Below are 20,493 nucleotides of genomic sequence, written 5' to 3' on the forward strand. Positions count from 1 at the left end.
TACGGACCAACAACACGTTTAGACGAATAAATTTAAGTAAATTGTATAGATCGTTAATTAATCCAGTCAACTAAGTTTAAAGATCAGAATGAATTAAACAAAATTACTCATAAATATCTAGGTAAAATAAATTTCAAGTTAATAAGCCATTCAAAGGCATGAAAGGAAAATACAGAAATATAGTATATTTGAAGTAATGCCGAAAAACGCTTACTTGCTTACTTACTACTTACTTACTTTCGGCTTTTAAGGAACCCGGAGGTTCATTGCCGCCCTACAAGAAAACGTTAAATATATAATCAATATCAGTAGGGTATCAGGAATAACTTGCTTTATTTTTTTTTTTTTTAGTTTATCTTTCATGCGAATAAAATAGCGACAAGATTAGTAACAAAATATTTATTTAATGCATGTGCTCTCAATAGAATAACATTACAACAATTATGTGTTCAAAGATTACAATATTTCATAAAACTGGGTAAAATGTGCACATCTATTTCGGTATAACTCTTAGAATTGACACAATTAACAATTGAACACTACATCACATGAATGCAATGTTTGATAATACACTATATTACAAGGAAAACATACGTATATACATACAAGGAGTAATAAACGATAAAATCTTTATCTATTTATTTTATTATTTAGTTTCCATGTTCATACATATACGATTAAACGGTAACTAAATAAATAATGGAGCTATTAACTTAAAACACTCCGACATACATACATTAGGTGAGTAAGATACAGTTAACATATTAAATTTGTAGTTATTTAATTAACCATTAATCTTAATAACTCATTAACAGCAATTGTCACAGGACTTTATTACAGATAATACGAGTTCACATTGTGCACTCATTACTTATTCAAAATATGTCTTTCGCTGTTAAACATATACATACGCGGTTTGTAAGCGAAATTAGAAGACACAATCTCTTGTATTTTTTTTATCTTATGTAGTCAAATTCAATACATATTAGAATTTCTTGTTATTATTAATTTGCAATTGTAAACGGAAGTATAAAATGTTACTGCATTTGTTAATTTAAAATATAAAATGGAATATATATATATATATATATATATATATATATATATATATATACATTACCCAAAAAATATAAAAATACAATTATCAGTTTCATGCAAAATTCATTATAACATATAATTTTGTGTGCATAATTTTGTTCCACTCATTATATTAAGCTATACATGATTGTATGAATAAAAAGTATTTAAATTGCCCTAACGGACAGATATCCAACTTATAAATGAAGCAAGAGATTTTAGTAACTTTTTTCATTAGGAGATCTGATAAACTGTAACCATCTCTCGTGATTTGACCATATAATTTTTTAAAGAAATTCTGTTTTGAGTCTGAGAAGGTTAAAATTGTGTAAGATAGAAAATATTGAGAAAAAGCATAATGTTTCATGATTTAAATTACTTCTGTAATTGAAGAGTAATGCACTGCCTACATAAAATATTACCGAAAGCGATTAATCTTCTTCGAAATAGGCCTATATATAATTATGTCGTCAGTTCTTTCATATGAAAAATTATTCGTTTTAAAAGTATTTTAGTGTATCACATCATCTATTCTCTATTCGCCAATTCCTACAGCTCAACAAGTAAAATTAATTAATATAAAACAATTTTAAATATATAAGGTATAATTAAAAATTACTTTGATACATGCATTTGTAACAAAAATTATGTGTTTATATTGTCACGTACAAGTTTTTTTTATATATTGTTGTTATACAAAATAGAAATTGAACTAAAGTTACTTGAAAGAGTTTCACATTGTTTTAAGTATAACGTGCATCTTAAAGAAGACAATTAAATGCGTTTCCACCGTGCCTGTGTTCTATTCCTGAACAGGAGTGAAGTTTTTAAATTCACAATGGGTTGAATTTTATTATGCATTTACTAATACACGTTATCACATGCACAGCATCTTTAGGATATCAGTAGGTCGTTGACTAATGTTGACTTTCTGTTTCTATTGTGTGTTATAGTTGGCTTGTGTTCGTATAACTGATTTAGATTTTGTTATAATGTTTATGATATTTGTGATTAAAGTGGTTATGAATCATTGTATGTAAATTTATAATGCTGCATTTGCTTTTGTGACTGAGTAAAACCACGGAAAACATCACTCGGATTGATCGGTTACGGAATTTGAATTCAGGACTTCCTCAATGCGAATCTCAAACACCCTCTGAGTCGCCTCGCTCGGTTGTTGAAAATGTATGTCACTGGATAACATTGAAATTAAAGATAAACTATGTTCAAAGTAAATGTAAGAAAAGTATATGCATACGTTTCAATTTTGAGATGTGATTTATAAATAATAAAACGATATTATGGAATATGACATTGATATGAATTTTCTTTAATGGAAACTGTGTATAAACATTGTGTATCTTAAAATATTTCTGTTATCTATTGCGAGCAAAATTATAACTCTTTTATGTATATGAAATAAGTTAAATTGGATTTTGTCATCCTGATCATAATAATTGTAATATTCTGAAAAGGAACTTCTTCAATAGCTCAATTTGAAATTATGAAAATAAAAATTATTTCATTGAATATAAAAATAAATATTCTTTTTCAATAATCCATTATTATGAGAGCTAATAAGATGATTGGATTGTATATACCTCATTGAAGAGAATTTCAAAAAAATTATTAAGCCAAAGTTAATTCTTTTCACATAATCCTTAAGCAACTTTTCATAAAACAGAATGGCTACTTGCTAGATACTACCTACTCCACTTGGCACTGCCCATTAGAGGATAGATATAATACAAACTAATTTTAAATTTTAGGAGACATTAACTAGATCTTTAGCCATAAATATTGACTGAAATAATATTTGTGGAGGATAATTAATATTAATTTGTCAATCGACAGTAATTTTTTGTGCTTTCATTTTCTATGCTTAATTGTTCAGCAAGGATTATATTTTCAAAATGATATGTTCAAAATTTCTACATAGAGATTTCAAAATCTTTCAAACTTCACTATCTATTGAATATGTACCGCATACAGGAATCGGTGTCCATGATATAAAATTGTTAAAGCAGCACAGCAACTTTTAATGTGTTTGTTAATAAAGATTTATATTCGTATAATAGACAGTATATACATATATACATGTATGTAGCAAAGGGGCGGACAAACATCCATTCGCATGCAGATCTTTTTCAGTCAGGTTCATTATGCGAAAAATATCCTGGAAAGTTATTTCGTGGTGAGTCAGTGTATGGGCCCAGGATTGACTTTTCTGTAACAAAGATATCCATGGAGATGACTTAGTCAAGTCCACAACGTCCACCTTATAACCAGGCTTAGGATCGGAGACAACTTAAGAACGATGTGAAGTTACAGTGTAAGGAAGTACAGATGGAGTGAGGTGGCGCATTGAGTTATGTTTACCTGTGCGTCAGTGTACAATCCGGTTCGTGATCAGAGGTACAGTATTCTTCTGTCTTTCCCCACGAAACGAACTCAGGCCATCACAGTGCATTTTCAATTCATAGTGAAAAGTTTCTTCGAATTAGATGCAAGTATGTACATGGTTGTTCATTCTAACGCTAACGTCTTCAACGTCGCCGACGGACATGAAAACTTGTGAGGTATATATCCCACTTTATTTTCCACCGTCACTAGATTGTACTATTAACAGTGGAATATAACGCAGCACATTGACGTCGTTGTTTACATTCACAGTATGTCTGTCTACTATGTTGAAAGAACTACATCGTCAAGTTGTGCGTACATTGGTTGCTAAAGTGTCCCGGATCCTAAGTCTGGTTATAACATAGACCACTCTCTGAACATCAGAAGGGCGCTGCTCAGACGAGCCCATCCGATATGATTATTCCATGGATATTAACGAGACACACAGTAAGCGCCCTTTGTTAGGAATCTCCACCAACCGTCCTTCTTTGAGGTCGTAACTCTCCGGCAAGTACTAACCAAAGGGCGCCTTGTCCGGCTAGGAACATAGTCATGAACACTGTACAGAGAAGCGATAATGAATATCTACATGATGTGTGAAATACTTGAAAATTAATACATATCCTTTATTAAACCAAAATATGTGTTAATTGCTTTCTTGAATTAAACATAACATTCGAAGATAGGGAAAATAATACTGTAAACAATTATTAACAAGCACAATCTTTGGCATTCAAACAGTAAACAAGATAAACAAATGTTACTGCCTACAATTCAACAATAAATCTCAGTTAGAAAGCAAAACGTGTAAGGAAAGAGGATGTTCTTTGATACGATTGAAGAAGGTTTTTTGAAGTAAACGAAATGAAAGTTACTAATTCATGGGTTTTTCTTTGTCACTCGTCTAATGCTTTCAGCTGCACTGTGGCCTGCAGTTCAATCCGCCTCCAACAGAATTGAGTACTGGAGTACTTCCTTGGGAGTAAAGATGGTCAGCACGTAGGAATGATGTTTCTACTATTAGTACCGATTTTCTCTTCAGATGGAAGCCGCAATCTCCCGCCACACTAGGAACGTTTTGGGGTCTGCAATGGGACAGTTTTGGTTTGGATTGAAGTACTTTCGCTGAGTATGTGAATATTACTTAGAAATATTACTTAAATGAAACAGTTAATGGTAACAGTACTTTTATAGGAAATATTGTATTAGCATATATATATATATATATATAATCTCGCTGAAATTATATTAGTTTTATGAGGAATTACTCTGGTATTTATAAATACTAATTTTGTTCATACTAATTTGTTTAACATTTTGCTGTTTAAAGTCTCCTGTAATCCGTCCATACCTTTCAGATTACAAATTGCGCACTTGGGTATTCATCATGTAGATTAACTGATATATTCAATGTGGGCTTAAAGATCGTTCTCATGCAAAGACACAGACTTCTTTCAATATAGAAAGAAGTTATGCATTTAGTTATGTTATATTAATGCACTCTTCTGTTTCAACATTTTCCACTAGACACTTAACATTTTGGCCAAGGTTGTTGACCTTAGTAAGAAACGTAAATATAATGCTGATAAATGTTGACGCTATACTTCGTTCCATAATATCTGACAGGAGAAGTAGTAAACATTGCCTGCAGAGGAGGGGAAAGTATAATTGCTATTCAACCAATGGCAGAAGTCTCATTCCACGCTTGTCTTGAATTTGGGCGATAGTAGAATGCTTCAGTCCGCCCAACTTCAAGTCAAGCGTGCAATGAGACCTCTGCCATTTATTGAATAACAATAAAATTATACTTCTCTTCTCTTCTGGCGGCAGTGTTAACATCTCCTGTCAGACATTATGGAACAAAGTATAGGTAGGCCTATCACCAATCGGTGAGTTATAATAATTATTTGTTGTATTTTTTATCTTTTACTTATCTTCTTTCTACTATACTTATTCACAATAAAATGTTTAATGAGGGGTGATAATCATAATCGTATATTATTTATTAGTGAAAATGTTATACCTGGAGTTTCTAGTAGACCTATTAGTGGAAGAATAATTTCAATAAGTTTAATAAACACATTAATCGGTTATCATTTTTTCAAATAATTGAACTCGAGATTAGTTAGCGTCCACTGAATTGGTAGTAGCAAGATGATATTTGGCGAGGTTAGAAGGTTCAGTCCAAACGGGATTTTACTGAAGCTCCAGCATGACCTTAGAGTGCGAGTCAGACTAGTTACCGAATTACCATCTGTCCTTTTGTTACGTGTATGAATAATTGTTGGTATAACATTTAGTGACATCATGTACTTATTTCAAGTTTCATTATTACTATAGTTTGCTCATTTCTCGACTTTAATTCTCTTCAGATAACATAATAAGTGCAATTGCAGAATGTTTTGTATTTCGTTTCATAGATATTAAAAAACTGTACGCTAATTAGAATATGTAAAAATTATTTTGTTTTAAAAGGGTCAGGGCAACCAATATATTAATGCTTTATTGAAACAAAATATACCGAGAAATTTAAGCGTGAAGAGTGTGAGAAAGGGAAAACCACTGCTCTTCTTTGACGAAGCTGTTCGGGTCCCAACTTATGTAGCATATCACGAAAATTACTAATGACAAAATTATTTCTCAACAGTGTTCAGAAAAGTGTTAGTCTAGAACATTTTGAAGGCGCGACCCATTTTTGAGCGAGATTTTGCGGCCCCCCTCCCTCACTACCACACTAGTAGGCTACTTATTTCCCTACGAAAAACACAAATTCTTGTAAAACCAAAAATATCAACAAATTTATTGATAACTACAAAGAACGATCAATATAGAAGTATATGATGCACAAATAAAAAAAAAAGTATTTAGTAAATTTAATTTCTAATGCTTCAAACCGCCGTGGCGCTGAGGTAATAGTTCAATAAAAAGTGTTAAAATCCATCAAGAAAGTGCGTTGTATTCTCGTATTTTCAGTAAAATTTATGAAGACATGGGTTCTTTATATGGAAATCTTTTTCGAACAGAAGTAATATGGCTTTCTTAGGGTAACTTCTTAAAAATGTTGCAATTAAGAGCAGAACTTTTAATTTATCTGTACATGCAAGACGAGAAATCGGAATATGCAAACCTATTTCCCAGTTCTAATCGGTTTCTTAGATTGGCTTTCTTAGCTGATATTTTAAAACACTTAAATACCTTGAATAATTAGTTTACAATGTCAAGATGTCAACATAATAAGAGGACGAAAATCAACGGATTTATAAAGATACTTTATTTCTCATTAACATCACTTAAGAAAAAGAAATTTGATTCATTCAAGTGTATTAAAGAACTCGTGGAAAATTTAGCTATATATCATACGACAAATACTGAGTTTATTTTCGCAGATGTGCAATAAAGTTTCCACAATTTTAAACAACAGCTTTTTGAGTATTTTCTGGAGTGAACTCAAAACAATTACAACAGTCAGAGATGGATAGTGAATCTGTTTTATACAGTTGTATTCAACTGGATCTAATTCCAGAAAATATAAGGTAAATTCATTGAGTACTTACTGAGGGAATGTTTAAACAAGACTTTATCTTTCGCAGAACGTGGACTATTTATGTATGAAAAGAAACCAAGGATAGGTCTACCTCTATTTTGCAAAAGCTCTTAAATTTATTATTGTATTTCCAAACTCATATTTCTATAAAATATGTTTCTCGTCTATGATTCTCATTGAATGCCCTTAAATTTGAAAACGATATCATTGTATGTGTATGAAATAGAGTGCATATTTGAGAGGCTACTTTCTGAAAAAACAGATATATTTATCTCATTAATTATTTATTACCTTATAACTACTGAAATATTTTCATTTATGTTTCTAAATACATAATCAAAATGTTAATGAGGTGTTATTTTCTGCTTTTACAAATCATCTCCCGAAACCCTAAGCTCTTCACACGACCCCCACTTGGGGAACCATTCCTCTAGAAAAAAGTTTCAAAATTATGACTACGTATGTTTACTGTTTTCAGATATTTCGCATATTAAAACAGTGAAGGGACTAGAGATAAGAAATAGTGGACTTTCATTATTTTTCTTTACTTTTATATTGAAATTAAATGATATAAACTAATTGTCGTCAGCACTCGCTGCAATGGATAACGGGTAAGCAATGTATCGTAATATGCCCCGTTGTGCAGCAGAAAGAGGGAGTGAGCATACCCGCCAGTAGCCACAGATGCACTAGTGCAGTCTCTTATCCGCTGGGAAGAGACGCTAGCCCGAGGGTGCACTGTGCTGATGACCGCTGATATAAACTGTAATAGAATAGCGCAAAAGCAAACTTTAGAGGAAGTTACAAAAATTTACACATTATTTTAATATAATTTTGGGTTGAATTAGAAAGTATTCATTATTAAATCTATGTTGAATAAGAAAATTTTAGATTGGAAGTAGAAAATACTGAATTATATTAAATTGTGTCGTCTCCCTCATCAGTAAATAGAAATATATAAGAATATCCACTTAAAAGGGGAGGAAGCAGTGCAGCCATAGTTGCTAGACTTCGGCACTCAAACGAGGTGATGCTAGGTGTGCTAAATTCCCTCTTTACTTTGATACCGAGCAAAACCTGTTCATGAATTTCGTAGTAGGCTGAGTATCCCGTATCTTTTGTATAAGAGATGAAATAAAAAATGAAAATCTGTGATCTAGTAATAAATATGTACACTGTTAAGATGGAATGCGTTGGCGACTTTGGCACTTTATGCCGCCATGGTATTTGTGGAGACTTATAATATATATACCCGAAAATTAACAGAAGATGCAACTGTTCTGTGGTTTACGATGTAGTTGGCAACCGTTCGAAGGATATAATAAAATTATTAAGACTGTGCATGCGTGGTCGAAGAATTTCTGAAGGGAGGTAATCAAAAGAAGAGGTACAATTGTGATCTAGAACTGAATAAACGAAGTACAGGAGTTGGCAATTACAGCAAATAGGACATGAGTCTCAGAATAAAAAATTGACTCAGTTTCGGAGATGGGTAGAAACATTAAATCAAAGTTAAGTAGTATGGATATTTCAGCCACAGAAATTTTATGTATGAAATATTTAAAAATTCCATATATCGCGAGATAAATGATATATGATAAAACAAACAATTAAAAAATGGTATCCTTTACACAATCGTGAAATATTATCAATTGACATAATGTGAAGTTACGGTAGTTGTAGCACTGGTAGCACCGTTTGCGAACTCTTATATAAACAGATGTAGTTCTTGAAATGGTAAGTTTTCAAAGTTTTTTACAATTACTTAATTGCATTAGACTATTTGAACACTGACAGAGGATTTACTATTCCACTTGTAAGATTTCTAATCGAAGACAGTAAGCTTTAAATGTTCAAAAAGGCAACACTACACTGATGCTGCTCAGATCGTAAGTTTTAATCAAGGCTAGAGAGATTTCGGAATGACTGCAGTACATTCAGAGTCAAAAGGTTGACGGATCGTACTGAATGAGATTTTGTTTCATAAAGTTATAATACCTTGTGAAATTTAAGTTATAAACTTGTTAACTCATAGTTAATAAAATATAAATTAATCTATGATAGTTCGGTTTATTCATAATATCCGAAAGGAATATATTTTCTTTAATTTAAACCGCCAATAAACTTATTTCTTTTATCGCCCTCTGTAAGGCAAAGTATCGTACTTTTACCGAAAATGAGTTACGGTGCTTAGAATAAATGTCCCAGAACTGCGCACAGACTGTAGAAGTTCTGTGAGCCTCAACATCTTTTTTCCTCTAATAAGTTGGTTTAAACTTTGACTATCGTATTAACCACCATGTGGGATAAGTATCGTAACCACCTCTCCTGTAAAGTTAGCAAAAATGTGCTTACGGCACTGCATTGAATGGGGACGTTATATACTTATAATATGGGAAAATTATAATTTTAAAGCAAAGAATGTTTATAGAAAATATTGATAGGTTTAGCGTAAGTACTAGTTGGTGTTGTTACAAATGTTATTAGAAATATTAATTGTAACTACTGGTGTATGTGAGGACATCCTGACAAATGTTTTTATCAACAAATCAATAATCGCAAAAGACACTTTCATTTTACACATTTTTCTATTCGATATAATACACGCTAAACATTTTGAATGTTTATAAGTAGCTACATCGATGAGAGAATGCTTGTACTAGTACTACAACCTCGTTCTAAAGAAGAAAATAAAATTTTTACAATATTTATTATGAGTTAATTTATTAGGTCACAGGTCACAAAACTTTTTAACTGTGAATAGATGTCGCAAAATATTATAATGTCGTAAGTATAACATTATTTGATTATTTATTATTAAATAATTAAGCTCAGATATTGATGTAAAGTTTATATACACGGAGCGTTAAAATATTGTTTGATACTAGAAGATCGTTCTTGAATTAACTTGTAAAGAAATAATTCAACGGAATTAATCTTTTAACATACAAAAACCGATAAAATATTTTGGAATGCTGCATTACAATAATTCATCCGCTTTTCGGAATAAATAATAGCCGATTTATGAAAAATACTGCCGAGTAAGTGACAACTGTACGTTGCAATTGCTCTACTACCTGGGCATAATACATCTCCGCGTTCCTCACTGCCATCTAGCCTACCATTTTGACCACATTTCGATCCAACCTCGTTTGTCAATATCTCCATTCATCTCGCTCGAACTTGGAGGCAGTATTCCCGTGAAAAATTCTCAATACTTTCTCTCAGTATTCCTGTAATCAATTAAAAACTTCTGTAATACATTTACATTGTTTGATTCTTAGAATTCGTTTTTTACGTATCTGAGGGCTCAGAGAAGGACAGTTCAGAGTCACAGTGATCCACGACGCTTTCTTGGGTTTACAGAAAGCACACGATTTGAAGGCAGGCGCCGAAGATTCGTTTTCTTCCTCGTCGGAGTCCCTTCGTCTGGCCCTTCGCCGGCGTGGGTTTTTAGGTATGTAGAACGAGTTGCATTGTCCATAACAGAAACGGTTAATCACTGTCCGAGTTTGACAGCCGTCCTCGCGAATCCTTTGTACCAACGGTTCAGTCTTACACCAATCCCGCTTCAGATATTCCTTCTTTGTCACCAGAAGAGCGTTCTTGCTGGACTTGAGGAGCTTGTCACCGCTAAAGCCGGATAGTTCTGCCAGTATCTCGGGCGGCTTATATGGAAAGGACTCGTTGCCTTTCCTCAGCAAAGTGTCGATCCCCACCGTGTAGCTCCTGCGTGGATTTTCTGGCGGCTTAACGGTCGCTTTGCGCATTCCGGAGACGTTCAGCTGCTGGCGGATGTCATCCTCAGAGTCTGGTTCGTCCTTGCTCTCTTCCTGTTCATAAATTTCATAATCGTCCAACGCATTCTGCCCCAGAAAACGCCTTTCCTCACGACTGGCGTTTCCTCTGCGTGCGTCTAAGAGACGCTCTACTTCTTGGATGTTGATGATGTCCAGTATGGAACCCGTAGCAGGGATTGGCTTACGAGTGCTTCCAGTATTCGTCGTCAGAGCGGACGTGATGCCCAAACATAAGACGATTATCACACATGCGTGATTCCATGGCAACTGTCGGCAGAAAACCATTTTCTGAAACAAGATAAAATACAGTACAATTCTTTTGTGTGACAATTTGATAGAGTGTATAGACTTGAAACACCTTTGCAGTTTAGTGTTAATATACACGATTCCACAAATGTATACTGTAAACCATAAACTAAAAAAGACTACCGGGCAAGTTTTCAGGTAGTTTTTAACAAAGTTAAAATATCCTCTAGACGAAATAACTAGAAAATTCAATAAAAGAGCTACAATGATATCTCTTCTGACTGAACACATCAATGTCTCATGTCGAACAAAAATTAATGCATTCAGACAAAGAAATTAGAGTGTATAAATCAATCACGAGAATGAAAATGAGCTATGCTGTATAATCAAGAGAGAGAGAGAGAATGAGTGAGAGGAAGAGATAAAACTAAATAATTTTAAAGTTTGAGATTAAATTGCATGGAAAAGCATCTTATAATCATGTGTTATATAGTGTCGTTTAGGGACATGTCGACACGCTATGCAAAAATGTTAATTTTGAGACCAATTTGTGCAAATTTTATTCTAATTTTTTCCCTAATATGAATGGACATGTTTTCCGTACATTTCATATATCTGGTGCCAATGTGATCATTGTAATATGAGACGTTTAGTTGCAAAATCAGATGCATCACTAAAACATAATTTTTCAGTATGAAGGAAAACATTTTGCAAGGAACCAAGGATTTGCAACCAATACAATTTTTTCATCCTACAAATCCATTTGAAGCATAACACTGCTATAGCAGTTGTAGAATCATATGAAGATATGGAATATAAAATTAACTCACTTAAAAATGTGCTGTATCTGATTTTTCAATTACACGCCTCATATGACCGTACTAAAAAATACAAATTGATGCCGAAATGTGGACTTCTCCCGTAATGGGGGAGATTTCGATATAGTATGACAAACATAGGAAACACTCCCATTACATCCCATCATAAGATATTTCATACACCTGAAATTAGATGTTCTTGAGCAGACTGTACGTAACTGGTTTGGTTTTATTTAAATTCGAAATTTTCATGCATCGTTAGGAAAGGCTATATTTGCCTTAAAGTTGTTTATCTAGACGCCACCGGCGTGGCTCAATCGGTTAAGGCGCTTGCCTGCCGGTCTGAAGTTGCGCTTGGGCGAGGATTCGATCACAGCTTGGGCTGATTACCTGGTTGGATTTTTTCCGAGGTTTTCCCCAACCGTAAGGTGAATGCCACGTAATCTATGGCGAATCCTCGGCCTCTTTTCGCCAAATATCATCTCGCTATCGCCAATCTCATCGACACTAAATAACCTCGTAGTTGATACAGTGTCGTTAAGTAACCAACTAAAAAAAAAAGCATATCCAGGTTGGACATGGTGGGAGGAAGTAAGAAATCAATGCAACGAAAGTAAATTCAATAATTCTGTACCCTTTATTTGAGTTGATAAAAGTTTCAACTTTTATATTATAACTAGACATCATAGTTAAACGTAGTAAATATTAATACTTCTTAATGACAATTTTTGGGTGCGATAATTCATAATCATATTTCGATATATGAAATATACGATGGGCTAGATGACTACATAACATATCATTTCAGGATGGGATACTTCAAAGATGGTAAAGAACTTATCAATTATTTGGAAAATTTGAACGATTCTGAAATTGCGGAACAGAAATTAACAATACAGAAACCCTTGAAGTTGTTGTTGTTGTTGTGCCACTGTAAGTGTTGCTTGCATCATCTTTTGATCACTCCCTGCATAATCTTCATAATCTAATCAGGATTATGCAGTGAGTGACCAAGAGGTGAGACAAGAACACTTCAGACTCAGGGAAAGGTGTTCTTGCTGAAAGAAACGGACGTATGAGTAGTTTCTCAAAGAGAATCTCAAGAGTTGTACCTTGACATGGCATAACAATCTAATAATAGTGAATGTACCACCCCTTCATCATTACGGCAGCCACCACCATTTAAGGAGAATAAGTTAAAAAGAATTACAGGTCTTTTCGCACTTACCAAAACAAATATTTTAATCTAGAAATGAGGACGCCAAACATTATAAATCCTGTCCCATCTATTGCAAATGATTTCCTAAATAATAAAACTGCTCCTATCAATTTCTTTACAGTTTTTTTATTACAAAACTATTGAAGAGATTCTTCAGAAAACTGCGGAATGTACTGGTCAAAAGGGAAATGTCCACACCTGTGGAGTAACGGTTAGCGCGTCTAGCAGCGAAACCAGTGGCCCGGGTTCGATTCCCGGTCGGGGCAAGTTACGTGTTTGAGGTTTTTTCAGGGGTTTTCCCTCAACCCAATATGCTGGGTAACTTTCGGTGTTGGACCCCGGACTCATTTCACCGGCATTATCACCTTCACCTCATTCAGACACTAAATAACCTAAGCTGTTGATAAAGCGTCGTAAAATAACCTACTAAAATAAAAAAGGGAAATATTTTTCAACTTTGGAAAGATGATATGTACAAATGTATAGGCATAATGACAGTTAGGGTTCTGAGTTACTGAAGAACATTGTGTAAATTTCATACTTCATGCTAGTACATACAGTGTACACTGATAGTTATTTCACCTTCTTTCGTCTATTTAACACCCTCTCCGAAAATAATACATAGTATATAAGAACAATTCGTAGTGGCAGGGTGAAGAGGCACCATTTCGTGATATGAAAAGAGAACCATGAGGCCCCTATTAAGTTCTACAAGATAGTGAAATCATGATCACTTTGGTTCGTTGGCATGGTAACTGTGGCAACAAGTTCATGTAGTGATGAAGTGACGGTGTCCAGTGCAAAATTCGCCTTATCCAAAATTAAAAAGAAATGAGTTATATATGGGATGCAATTCTTCTTGTAGCTATCTCCTGATATAGTTGTTTTTTGCAAATCTTGTCTAATCCAACTTCCAGAGAGCTCAGAAAACTACTTTGAAATGCAAAACTCTTCATGTCCAATATGGTGGTTCGTACAAAGACAAGTCTGATCCACCTTACAGTTTAGAGCAAAATTCTTCTTATACAATATAATTGTACTTTACTACCATTAAGAAATGTGACGAGCAAAACTCGCCTTATCCAACGTTAAGTAAAATGAAAGTTTTTGTGCTCATTAATATTATCTTCAGTTCTAGTTTATTTACTTTAAAATTGAACTTGTGATGATGAAGTCCTCTAGTCTAATTTTCCGAATATCACTGAAAGGGCAGAAGAAGGAAGAATTAAACGCGAGAAAAGAGGGAGGAGTATGTAGTCAAAAATATAACAAATAAAACAGATTGGCAACTAAGAGAATGAACGAGCGTTCAGAGGTCAGGGGGCTCATTGTTTCTTCTTGCGTACTCCCTTACCAAACAATATCCATTTTCGTACATAGGTGCAGCTCTGGTACACTTTTTATGTCATAGGTCCCAGTATAGTCAGTGTAACAGCCCGTCGCAATCTGTCTCCATATCTTTATCTCTGTAGGGAATGTTCTAGTATCACTAGTGTGTTGACTGTGGGCTTTATTGATACGGCTAGCTGAGTACAACTGAAGACATGAACTATATAATGACCAAAAGTAAAGTTCCGAGAAAAATGAGAAAAACATTTTACACCTCTTTAAATGCAGAATCAACTAAGTATTTTTACACAGACTAAAAGTATTCTGTAAAATGTGTGAATGCACAAAGTTTTGAAGCTGTTACTTATATGTAAATATGAAAAAAAAACTGGAAAATATGTGTTGGATATATCCATTTGTTGCACTAAATAGTTTACAAGGTTTAAAAAGTAAATATATGATGCCAAATAATGCCGCAATTTTATTTGTAATCACAATATCATATCTTAAAGGAATAAATAGAACACAGAAAATATAAATGCAAAATTATGATTTTTATTTCAGAGTGATCAGAATATGAAGCATCAGTTTCCGCTTCATTCAAGGCAACGTGATTACTAGTAAGACCATTGTACCAACTCATATGCACTAGTGGTATGTATTTCTGTGCCAGTTTCATTATGTCATATTTCATGGAATCCAGCGGCAATTTAGCAAAATCTGCTTTGGTAGCATTAAGATATGGAGTCTTGTGAGCGTATTTAAACATACAAAACTTATTTTGGACAACGTTCTAATAAATGGAAACAGATACTTCTCTTCCTTCATATATGAATGGGTTCTTTATGAAAGAGCCTAAGTCTTGAATACTAAATTGTTAGCAGTCTAAGAAAAACTTCTGACTTGCCGAAAATTTTAAATTAAGGCTGAAATAAAAATTGTATCATAAATTCTACTAAGCATTAGAGTGTGAAACTTAGTCCTCTTCATATCTAAATCGATGTATCTACACCCAAAGAGCAGTTATTACATTACAAACTCATTTTCACAAAATTAGCGACTTACACACTTTCATAAATAACCCATTCTAAATGATATTCCCTTATCGGTTTCTTGTAAAGGATCCTGTTGCATTTTTTATTATTTTCTTGAAGAATGATACCATATGTTCTTTAAAATTAAGAATGGTTTCTCTTTGCATTCTAATAACCAGGGAACGGATTTATATGGACTAAAAATATATGAAATATGTAAATATATATGTAGTTATTTTTACCAAAATATGGAATTAAATATGGATTTTTACCAAACTATGGAATTAAATATGGACTTAAAATTATAAAAAAATGACTATGTACGTTAAATATTGGTACATTTTAATCAAACTAAACAAAAAATATAATGGACGTACCTTATCTTCCAATGTAGTTTCAACAAAACACAATTTTTATTGTCTGTTACCATAACAATAGGTTACAAACATTTCTTTCAAGTGCTGAAAAGTGAATCTTCTTCTATTGTCTCTGAGGATAGATTTATACTGACTAAAAGAGCGTTCGACGTCACAAGAAGTAACTGGTACATAATTCAATTTCACAATGTCTGCTGGGGATAAGTCCAAGTTAATCTTCACTGTTGATTCACCACTCATCACAGCAACAACCTTTTGTAGTTCTTCATATCCAGGGTTTTTTGAAAGTACAGTGTCCACCTTAGCTCTTACTGCATCTGCAACTTTACCTCTACCACGATTCAGTTGTTCCACAGTACTATTTATAATTTCAAAACTTTCAGATAGTGAAAGGTGCCTATTTTGGAGACTTTTGAGCGTTTTTATGATGCATGAAAATGTATGCTGAATGTGAGCTAAGTCATTCTTCACACTTATGTCACAGGTAACTGTTTTCGCAGTATCAATTGAGACTGCATCTTCAGAGTCCAATGCAAGGAGAACATTGTTAATAGAGTCTATATGTTCGGCATAATATTCAACTGCTTCTAGCCATGTACCCCATCTAGTTAAAATTGGCTTTGGTGGCAATGGAATTTCAGGGTACATTTCTTTCAACACGTTAACTCTACTGGGAGCTTTGAGAAATACTTTTTTCACTGATGAAATCAACAAATCTACTTTAGGGAAATTGTCTCTGACCACTTCTGCCACACGATGAAATGCATGCGCCACACAAGTAAAATGAGTCAATTTAGGATATACAACAGATAATGCTTGTCCAGCTTTGACCATATAAGGGGCAGCATCGCTAATAAAGAATAACACATTATCGTACATAATACCCTTTGGCCACAGGATACCCATAGCTTCGTTGAACAGTTTAACTATAGTTTTGTTATTGCACTTTTCTAGAACATCACAATGTAAAAGAATTCGTTCAGAATATTGTTCACTTAACAAACCGATAACTACATTACCAACAAGTCTACCTTCTTTGTCGGGAGTCTCATCAATGGAAACCCAAATTGAACTATCTTTAATTTCATCTCTTATCTTCTGTATTGTCTCATCGTAGATGGATGGAGCATACGTCTTCCTAAGTGTTGACTCATCCGGGATTGTATGTTGAGTATATTTTTCAAGGAATTCCCTGAAGACCTTATTCTTTAGTTTGTAGAGAGGAATATCAGCAGAGATGAGAGAACGGCACAGGTCGATGTTAAACTCAGATCTTACATTCGATGTTGTTGGTTGTGTTAAAAACAATTGTCTCTGCTTGGAATTTAGTTGTTTGTTGGCCTGATGTTTACTAGTTGTAATGTGTTGTTGCACCAGGAACTTTTGTGTAGATGATACTGCACACTGACACAAATTACAAAATAATATTTTATTGTCAGTTGATAAACCATCTTCTTTAAATTCTGAAATGTAACTTGTTAGTTTTGATTTTAAATTGACTGAATGACGTACTTTTGGCATATTTACCGTCTTTATAGTATGATTTACAAAACTGAACCTATGTGTACTCTGACTGGCATTTAACTGTTGAGCTGCACAACTGAAGTCTGTTAAAAATTTTAAATTAAATTAATACAGTTTTGTAACTTACTTTCCCATTGTTGATAGGACTGCTAATTTTCAAATAACTCTGATGTTAAAGGGATTACTGAACATGTGTTTAAATCTCTATTGTTGAAATGTATTTTTAAAAGTTAATGGAATTTTGTTTTGTTTTATTGTTAAACCTAATATAATATGGACTGTTTTATATGAAATATGGAAAATATATGGAAATTAACGAAAATATGTACTAAACTCTAAAATATGGAAAAATATGGAAAATAAAAGTAGGATTTTTCAACCCTACACATTGTGAAACATAAAGATAATGCAAAATATAAATTATATTAGCTTTATAAGTAAATATGTATTTACATATAAATCCTTTCCCTGCTAATAACTAAGAAACTGTTGGATGCAGAAGACACAACGTTATACCATTCTTCTGGTACAAATAAATATTCTTTCCTCCATTTAAGTTTCTCGATTTGTACAAATCTCCCATCACAAGGCACGAATGAATGGCCACGCTCAGGAAAATTGTGAAGTATTTTCACAAATCGCCCCAAAGCTGCAAGCGAACTCAATAACTGGGCCACCACAGAGTTTTTATTTCGGCCAGCACAGTTGTCCGTAAAGATATGCAGTTCTTTGACTTCCTTCTTCACATAGTTCTCAATGTAATGTTTTAAGAGTGACACAGCCTCGTTTGCTCCCTTTTTCCTTATGTTTTCATTATACATGTACATTTTAGTGTGTCCATTTTTACAAGAATATATTCCCATATTAAAAACCCACATTCATTACACTGTGATCTTCACTTTCTACCATCTTAGTAGTTCAGATTGACTATAGCAAGAAGTCAAAAATTTTGAATCAGTTATGAAAACAACTATATACTTTATTTCAATGTACAAACAGATCGGAAAACTAAATAGACCAACAAAATAAATATTTTCTCTCTCTAGCATTATGATATGATAGAATATTCAAAACGAAATCCCTGTTTTAACCACAATTCCATAGTTGTGATAGGTGATCGAAAACTTTTGACCGGTAATGTAGATATGGTCATTATCTTTTTCTCGCATTAAAACATGAAGTAAGTAAAATTTTAATCCTTCTTTTGACAAACGTATACACTTATTGTGAATAATTCAAAAGGTATTCTGTAGAAGGAACCCTCAACATTACAGATCACATAAAAACTCATTTTCGCCAAATATGATCATTATCTAGTTCTTGCATTCATGTCTTCTACTGTACATGGATGTCCCACTTGTCGTTCGTTCATTCATTTCGTTCATTTTGTTGTAAGTAATATTATTCCTATTGCTGACAAAATTATATGGCTTAACAATGGACATTTTGATTCTTTTAAAATACACTATTATTGAAGGCATTCAGCAAGCCACAGCCAAAATTTACCTGTCTTCAATCGGAATGGAAAAACACACGGTTGTGATGATAATTTAACACAGAAGGATATAAGGATATTCCATCAAGCCTTCTATAGTTGTAGTTCTAAAATTAAAAAAAAAAAAAAAAAAAAAAAAAAACAGCATGATATTGACATTTTACTCAACTGATAAACCTGAACGTGAAAGTCCATTCAAAGTAGTGTGCATGGTTCAGTTGTTCGAATAGCCTATGTTAGAAACTATTTATAAACATTTTGCTTAGTGTCACAAAAAAGTAACAGTAAGAAAGAATTTGTCGTTAAATTTAATCGTTTAAAGTACCGTAATTGAGAATCTGTCTGAACACAATATCGACATGTCAGTTCTGCTTGGAAAATTAAGCATATCCTAAATTGCCACACATGTATAACGATCAGGCTCCAAATTCAATCAAAGTACCTGAAAGATTCTTCCGTTAATATAATATTTAATATCGGATTTATAGTTCCTGTTTCTTACGCATTCTATCCACCACACGATGAGAAAATAAAGATAGAAACTTATAAACTTTTTGATATCAAAACGAATTCGTAAGATTAGAGATAGAGCTTATTTTTTCGATCTCCTGAAAGATTAGGATAATGCAGTAGGGACGATTTCTTTGAACTGACAGAACATGGTGCAGGATCAAGTCGAATACTGCAACAGACAGTTTTACATATACTGTAGGCTTAGATATAACTTCACCATTGTTAAAGATTAATTCAAGACAAAACTGACAAGACAAAATGCCTTTATTTATTTTTTTACTCTAAAGAAGTGTTAAAATAGAAAAATAATCCCGTATAATTACACAACATTTTAAAAAGTAATCCATTAATGGCACAAAATAAAAATAATTAACTGTAAATGTGAAAAATGTTTCAACTTATTGTAAATAAATGAGTATGATGTAACTTGTCTTATCCAGAACCGTACCGTGCAAAACTCGCCTTATGCAAATTAAATTGTGGTTCACCACCACATTATTTGAGTCTGATTTTTCATACAATGCATGTGAGATACTGCGTCTTGTAAGAAAATGACAGTCCTGAAATAAATTTCAGAATCTATCCGGTTCGTTTTGCTGCAATTTGTTCCTGTTTTTGACAAATCACTTTACCCGGATAAGGCGAGTTTTGAATTTGATAGTCTCAAGTGCTTGGACAGTCTAGCTGTTACAGATGGAATAGGAAGGAGAAGAAGAAACAACAGGCTACACAATCAAGGCTCATTCCTCTACATAATTAAAGCATGAGCGGTGTTAATGTTTTTCGAGAATCTGCAGGGTCTGTGTCGCATCCGAATCAGAGCGAAGAAGTGGTACTAGCCATTTGATCGTTTTTGTTTTAATGGGACTGTTGTGACTTTGTGGCTTTTACTGGACAAAACGATGAATCTTCTGGAGTTCACAAGAAAAGTAGAGATAGCCATTCTCTCTTGACCTGCAGTGCAAATTCCTCGAGATGTGCGATCCAGACACCTAACAAAAGTGAGTAAATTTATAAAAATTAAATTTCTGAGATGAGCCAGTCTCCAACACATATTAGAATTCTAATTCAGTTTTTGTGAACTATTTTAGGTCCTCCAAGATATAAAATATCA

At 33.4% G+C, this 20,493-nt stretch overlaps 1 protein-coding gene across 2 annotated transcripts in view; it reads right to left on the bottom strand.

The window, feature by feature from the left end:
• Positions 1-384: 384 nt before the first annotated feature.
• The window catches only part of LOC138703300 (uncharacterized), a 122,782-nt gene continuing 102,673 nt past the window's right edge, over positions 385-20,493 (bottom strand). For both annotated transcript variants that reach the window (XM_069831076.1, XM_069831075.1), the window contains exon 2: positions 385-11,112. In XM_069831076.1, coding sequence (XP_069687177.1) covers positions 10,264-11,112 — 849 coding nt within the window. In that variant the 3' untranslated portion in view covers positions 385-10,263. The remainder of the gene's footprint in view (positions 11,113-20,493) is intronic.

The sequence above is a fragment of the Periplaneta americana genome, chromosome 7, assembly GCF_040183065.1.
Source record: "Periplaneta americana isolate PAMFEO1 chromosome 7, P.americana_PAMFEO1_priV1, whole genome shotgun sequence".
Lineage (NCBI taxonomy): Eukaryota > Metazoa > Arthropoda > Insecta > Blattodea > Blattidae > Periplaneta > Periplaneta americana.